The 6,908-nt window shown below is 65.7% G+C and overlaps 1 protein-coding gene across 1 annotated transcript; it reads left to right on the top strand.

Moving 5' to 3' along the window:
• Positions 1–2,200: 2,200 nt before the first annotated feature.
• On the top strand, positions 2,201–6,192 carry IRX4 (iroquois homeobox 4). Its single transcript, XM_045565785.1, has 4 exons — positions 2,201–2,446; positions 3,287–3,393; positions 4,349–4,677; positions 4,819–6,192. Exons 1-4 carry the CDS (start codon positions 2,201–2,203, stop codon positions 5,634–5,636), a joined length of 1,500 nt encoding a protein of 499 aa, XP_045421741.1. The 3' UTR covers positions 5,637–6,192.
• The last annotated feature ends 716 nt before the right edge of the window (positions 6,193–6,908 follow it).

The raw sequence follows: 6,908 nt of genomic DNA, 5'->3' as shown, positions 1-6,908 counted from the left end.
GCTTGCAGCTGGGGAGAGGGCGGGAACGTCATCATTAATTAGAGGGTGACCCTGGGGCGATTCACAGGTCTGGACCCAGGAATCTTTCCGAGCAAGTCTGCACAGCGCTGGCGCTCACTGCTTCCCTCCCGGCCCACCGCGGGAGGCCGGGCCAGGGGGCGAGAGCAGCAGGAGGGAGCGGAGCCCTGGCCCCCTGAGGGCGGCGGCGCAAAAGGCGGGGAGCGAGTTGGGAGTGGCCCAGCGCCCCCTTGCCGCCTGCGCGCTAGCCTATGCTTTGAGCTTGGGCAAATTCCCAGGACCCGTACAGGCTGGGGAAGTCCTGGCTTGGGCACTCGGCCCCCGCCCCGGGCGCTCCGTGCGTCCCAGGCAGGAACCGTTGCAGCACCCACAGGGGAGGGCCCCTCGGCCGAGCACCCAACGCCCCTCCCCCGCACCGATCCCTGCGGGGCGCTGGGAGGAGCGCGCAAAGCGAGAGGGGCCCCGGCCGAGTTGGCGAACCTGCTCTTCCCGAGCGCGCAGGGACGTCTCCAAGTCCCTGGCGTAGCCTCGAGAGCAAGCGGGAGGCCAAGCAGCCACCTAGGGGGATGGGGAGGAAAGTATGGGAGGCGAGGCGGGGGCGGTGGGCAGAACGGGATCTTAAATGACCCGGGGTGGGGAAGAAGGAGCGGCGTCCTCCGGGGGTCACTCAGCCGCCCAGATGGGGAGGTCGGGCAGTACCTGGACCACCAGTCCCGGGGTGTCGCCCGGGAGACCCACACACCTGCGGGCATTTTGAGTTCACTAGCGGGCACTCCTGAGGCCGCAGTTGGTTCTGAAAGTCCGTGCTCGCGCAGGGCTGGAACTGCTGGGGGCGTCGCTGATCCCGCGCGGAACAACAGTGACGCGGAGCGCCCGGCCGCGCCGCCTTCCCGCAGCCGCGCGGGGCCTGCGGAGCCCGGGCCTCCTTCGAAAGGGCGCGCTGCCGCCGTGCCGCGCCCGCGCCGGGCTAATTTTAACTGTTGATTACATGTGCGCTGAAGACCCGCTCGTGTGTCCCTTCAAAGGTCTCATTTGTAATTGAGACTAATGATTACAGTGGTGTGGGCAGGAGCAGCTGCTCATTAATTAATTTCTAATTAAAAGTGCCTCCGCTCTCCGGTGACTCAGGAGAAACGCGGCTCCTCGGCGATTCCACTCCCCGGACGGACCTCTCGCGTTCGCGGCCCGGAGCGGCGCCCGCCCGCCCCGCCCGCCCGGCCGGCGAGTGACCCGCGCGTCCGTCCGCGGCCAGGCCCGGCTGCGGGGCGTGGGGCTGACGTCAGCGCCTCCGCCGCTTAAAGCCGCGCACATCCGACTTGACGGGTTCGCGCGACTCGCTTTTTTTTTCTTTTTTGCAAAATATGTATTTCTGTCGCCGCTGCGAGGCCGGTCGGTCCCAGAGCCACCTCCAGGCTCCGGAACGCGAAGCTAAAAGAATCGCAGCGGCCACCGCGGCGCGCTCCGCCACCCGGGTAGAAAAGTTTGCGGAGCGTGCGGATGAATTAACCGCTTCTTCTGCTTCGCCCTCCCAGCGCCCAGAAGCCCGCAGCCCGGAGCAGTGGCTGCGCCTCGCCGGCCCCCGCACAGGACCCTGCGGCCCGGCGGGCTAGCCCTGCGCCGCACCCGCCATGTCCTACCCGCAGTTCGGATACCCCTACTCCTCGGCTCCCCAGGTAAGGGGAGCCCTTCGAGGGCCTCGGGGATGAGGCCCTACAACCCCATGTGCCCCCCCACCCTCCCGCTAGCAGGGCCTGTGCCGCGCGCCCCCTGTGCCCAGTCGGCGGGCCGAGCCTACGGGGAGACAGGCGCTGAGAAACCCGACGGGCGGGCTGCACGGCCCCCTTTCCCCCGCTGTTCCAACTGCTGGGCTCTGAGGCTGCACCCCAGGGGAGCCCGGGGCCCCGGGGAGCTCTTAGGCCCAGCAGACCGAGCGTGAGAATGGCGTGAAAGGCCTTGGGAACCCTCCCGGGAGGGTGTGAAGGCCTGGGCTGGCCCCACGTTGCGGGAGGAGGCCGGGTGCGCACAGGCTGGCAGGAAGGGACCAGCGATCTAGCGCGGACGGCTGGAGGCCCAGGGGACACGCGGCACGGCCACGTGGGCGGTGCAAGGGGTGGGGAAGGCGCAGGGCCCCAGCCTCACGCCCGGCGCCCGCCTTCCTCGCGGCGTCTCCCCGCAGTTCCTGATGACCACCAACTCCCTGAGCACGTGCTGCGAGTCGGGCGGCCGCACGCTGGCCGACTCCGGGCCCGCCGCCTCCGCCCAGGCGTCGGTCTACTGCCCGGTCTACGAGAGCCGGCTGCTGGCCACCGCGCGCCACGAGCTCAACTCGGCCGCAGCGCTCAGCGTCTACGGGGCCCCCTACGGCGGCTCGCAGGGCTACGGCAACTACGTGACCTACGGCTCCGAGGCGTCGGCCTTCTACTCTCTGGTAAGGGGCATCCCAGACCCCCGCCCCGCCCCTGCTCCGCCAAACCTGCTCTTGCCTCAGGGCGCGAGTCCCCTGACCCAGACTGCTGCGGTGGAGGAGCGCGCTCTGACTCCTCCACCCTGCCTCCTGGCCTGGCGCCTCGGAGCCCCCGCCCCCAGGGTTCAGGGTGACCCGCCAGGGGGTCCTGGGTGTTTAACTCATTATTTCCAGTTCCCGGTTAAATTCTGAGAGCCCCGGTTCCGTCTGAGCCTGCTCACTCCACCCCCTCCTCCCTCCCCCGACCTGTTCCTCCCTCTCCCTCTTCGCCACACCGGTCTCCCCCCTCCTTTTCCCCCAGCCCCAGGGGTATCCCTGCCACCTCCCTCTTCCTCGCCACCCCCTGCTGTCCGCACCCCCCTGCTTCCGCGCCCTCCTGCTCTGCCCTCCATCCCTTCCCTTTCCCCACCCATCTCCCCTTTGCCTGCCCCCAGTCCACTCACCAGGTCGCCTCCTCCCCACTTTCTTACCTGGCTCCTCGCCCTTCCCCCACCCTAGGCAGACCCCCAGTTCTCCTCCCCTCTTCTCTTCCCCGATCCATTTTCTTCCTCCCCTCCCTCCCTGCTCCCGCCTCCAGCTCTGCAGTCCTCACTCCACTCCACGTTTGGGGGCCGCTTCTCCAGCTGGCAGGAACTGGGCTCCTTCTCTAGTGGGGCTGGAAGGAGAGTCTCAGGGTCACGGGCCGGGGCAGGGTAGGGCTGCTGGGGGTCTGCCCCAAGGGTGTCGGAGTGAGGGGGCCTAGGAGAGCGACTGGAGCTAGGTTGCCTCCCGGAAGGTGCAACCTCCTACTCCTGGCTCCTACAGAACAGCTTTGACTCCAAGGACGGGACAGGATCTGCGCACGCGGGCCTCGCACCCACCGCTGCCTACTACCCATATGAGCCGGCCCTGGGCCAGTACCCCTATGACAGGTGGGCCACCCGACCCTTCTGCACTGGCTTCTGCCCAAGGGGCCTTCCGCACTGTCAGTCATCAGCCCCACCACCATGCCCCTTCTGAGAGGTGGGCAGGCAGGAAAAGGGACATTCCTCCCATCGGGCTTGACCTGACTCTGTGGTCCATCTGGTCTGGCCTCCTGGGGAGCCTATGCCCAGCCTGGTGCTTAAAATCCAGCCCCAATTTCCCCCAACTTCGCCCCCCATGCTGTCTGGACTCCAAAAGTCCTTGCTGTGCTGTGATTTTCGTGACGTCATGTCTGGAAGGCCCAGTGCACTGGGGCACCTTCCTCCACCAACAAGCACAGCCTGGGTCACAGTGTCGGGACGAGCCCACTGCTCCCTGTAGTGAGGACCAGAGAGGGGAGTCAGGGGAGCCCCCATGCCCACTGGGACAGCACACTCCATCTTCCACGGGGCAAGCATTACAAATTCAACCAAAGAAAGTCCACTTAGGCCCCTGGGCTCTGCCTCCCCATGGGCATTAATGACCCTTGTTACCCACAGGCATTGCATAGTAGGGTGGGGCTCACATCTCTGTGATATCTTTTTATGGTTTGGGGATCACAGGTGTAGGAGAGAAGCCCCATAAAGGACTTGGAGGAAATATCTCTGTACAGGGACAGAGGCTGTGACCTCTGGGGCCTGAGAAGGAGCCCAGGCTCCCTGTAAGTTTAATCAAATATAAAGATTATCCTTGTCTTTGGGCCACAAAAGGCAAGGCACTGCCCATGGGCAGTGGTGCCTGGCTGGAGCCTGTGTCTGACCCGGGTCTTCTAACCATAAACAACCCCAGCAAGGGGAAGCAAAGCCCTCCCCAGGGTCCCCTGGCTGCCTTCCCCACCCCCCATCCCCACCCCCAACCGCGACTGCTCAGGCGCCCCTGGCGCCGAGGGCCGCAGCCTGCGCCCATGGCAGAGCCTGTCCCCAGGTACGGAACCATGGACAGCGGCACGCGGCGGAAGAACGCCACGCGCGAGACCACGAGCACGCTCAAGGCCTGGCTGCAGGAGCACCGCAAGAACCCCTACCCCACCAAGGGCGAGAAGATCATGCTGGCCATCATCACCAAGATGACGCTCACGCAGGTGTCCACCTGGTTCGCCAACGCGCGCCGGCGCCTCAAGAAGGAGAACAAGATGACATGGCCGCCGCGGAACAAGTGTGCAGACGAGAAGCGACCCTACCCGGAGGGCGAGGAGGAGGAGGGGGGCGAGGAGGAGGCGCGGGAAGAGCCCCTCAAAAGCACCAAGAATGAAGGTGGGCTGGGAGGTTGGCTGCTAGGGCTGAGTGGGGAGGAGAGGAGAAAGGAGGGGAGGGAAGGGGAGCGGGGCAGGGTGGGGCATCTGCCTAACCGGCCACCCTCTGTCCCTCCACCCGCCACGTGCTCTCTCGGGGCAGAGCCTGTAGGCAAAGAGGAGAAGGCGCTGGAGCTCAGTGACTTGGACGACTTCGACCCACTGGAGGCGGAGACCCCGGAGTGCGAGCTGAAGCCGCCTTTCCAGCCCCTAGACGGCGGCCTGGAGCGCGTCCCTGCCGCGCCTGACGGCCGGGGCAAGGAGGCCTCGGGTGCCCTCCGGATGCCCTTGGCCGCCGGTGGCGGAGCCGCCCTGGACGAGGACCTAGAGAGGGCCCGGAGCTGCCTCCGGAGCGCAGCGGGGCCCGAGCAGCAGCCGGGTGTAGAAGGCGGCCCACAGGCCTGTGAGGCCAAGCTGGGCTTTGTGCCGGCCGGGGCGACAGCAGGCCTGGAGGCCAAGCCGCGCATTTGGTCGCTGGCCCACACGGCCACCGCAGCGGCCGCCACCACCGCCCTGAGCCAGACTGAGTTTCCGTCCTGCATGCTAAAGCGCCAAGTCCCCACCGCCCCTGCCGCCGCGTCCTCCGCGCGCGCCACGTCCTCGCCTGCGGCCCCGCCCCGCTCCGGTGCCCTGGACAGGCACCAGGACTCCCCGGTAACCAGCCTCAGAAACTGGGTGGACGGAGTTTTCCACGACCCCATTCTCAGGCACAGCACTTTGAACCAGGCCTGGGCCACCGCCAAGGGCGCCCTCCTGGACCCAGGGCCTCTGGGACGCTCCCTGGGGGCAGGCGCCAACGTGCTGACAGCACCCCTGGCGCGCACCTTTCCGCCAGCCTCGCCCCACGACGCCTCGGCTGCCGGCGCCGCCAGGGAGCTGCTCTCCTTGCCCAAGGCGGGCGGCAAACCCTTCTGCGCCTGAGACTGGCCGAGCCCAGGACTGATCTGGCGCTCAGGCTGCAGGCGCGGGCCACGCAGACTATTTTTGTACCCAGTTTCCAAAGGAAGGCATGAGCGCAGCCATGGTAAAGCCGCCAACCCACCGGAGAGGGAGGATCAGAACTCGGTCTCCCCGGACCATGAACAAGCCCCGCGCGCTGTCACCCAGGTCCTCCCTCTCCACGGGGTCAGGAGTCGTCCTGGGCCATCCGCGAACCCAGGACTGGCAGGAAGGGTTCTCCAGCAGAAGGGAGCCACCCTGGAGCACGGAGTTTAGGTCTAAAGTTTACATGGAGAAGGCGGCTCAGTTCCGAGGCTCTGTTTCCGGTTTCCTTTGGGTCTGAAGCATGCCGGTGTTCCCCCGCACAGACTGCTGGCCTGTCTACCTTCCGACTCCATCCTCAGCACGTCGTCCTCACCGACAGCACTTCCACCCAGTTTACACTCCTGCACACTCCTGACTCGATAAAGTTATGTTTTCTAAAATGTATGTTCACGCCAATAATTGCCTGCTTCAGAGGCTAATATAGCAAAACCAATAAAACCTAGTGATGGTGTTTGCATTGCAAAACGAACACATTTCAAACCAAGGATGTGAGAATTCTCCAGAGAAGGCCCTGCTGATCCCCAGGGGAGGGCGTGGGGTGGGGTGGGTGCTGACGGACCCCTCCGTAAAGTCGCTTGCTGAACCCTACACTGAGTAAAGCCATTTTAAATAGAAGTTACCTGTAAAATTTGAGGATTCTGTTGAACATAATAGAAGTGGGTGTGAATCCCAGCACTTTCAAACTACTACCACACTCCAGAAGTTTGAGAAAATAAGGGTTTCTTTGACTAGGTTAGAATAACTTTTAATCTTTCTAAGTGCCTGGGGGCTGTGCCTGGGGCCGGGCGAGGGAGCGGGTTTCCGCTGCCTGCCCACCGCGCCCTCGCCCGCCTCCCTCCCTCCCCGGCGCGCTCCGCCCTGGCTCCCAGCGCTGGGAAAGCCGGAGGCGGCCGAGGGAGGCGGGCTGGGAGGGGAGGGCGGCGGCGGGAAGGGTTGGGGACGGGACCCCGGAGCAGCTCGGGTGCAGTCCCGCCGTTTCGCTTGGAACCCAGCCCCCACTCCCAGCTCGGCCGTGGAGTCCACCCCGGCCGATGACTCAGACTGGCGACAATGGCTGGTTCCCGCCCTGCCTCCCCGCATCCCCGACCCCGCAGGCGCGCGGGAGACCCCTGCTCTCTGCTGCCTGCCAGCCCTGCGCCAGAGGCACCA

The sequence above is a fragment of the Lemur catta genome, chromosome 12, assembly GCF_020740605.2.
Source record: "Lemur catta isolate mLemCat1 chromosome 12, mLemCat1.pri, whole genome shotgun sequence".
Taxonomy (NCBI): Eukaryota; Metazoa; Chordata; class Mammalia; order Primates; family Lemuridae; genus Lemur; species Lemur catta.
This window is presented reverse-complemented; position numbering and strand designations above follow the sequence as displayed.

Excerpts from the sequence above, each read along its gene's own strand:
- IRX4 (XM_045565785.1), top strand. The coding sequence starts at position 2,201 with ATGACCACCAACTCCCTGAGCACGTGCTGCGAGTCGGGCGGCCGCACG. Across the intron at positions 2,447-3,286 it reads CGTCGGCCTTCTACTCTCTG|AACAGCTTTGACTCCAAGGA; the intron begins GTAAGGGGCATC and ends TGGCTCCTACAG. Across the intron at positions 4,678-4,818 it reads CAAAAGCACCAAGAATGAAG|AGCCTGTAGGCAAAGAGGAG; the intron begins GTGGGCTGGGAG and ends CTCTCGGGGCAG.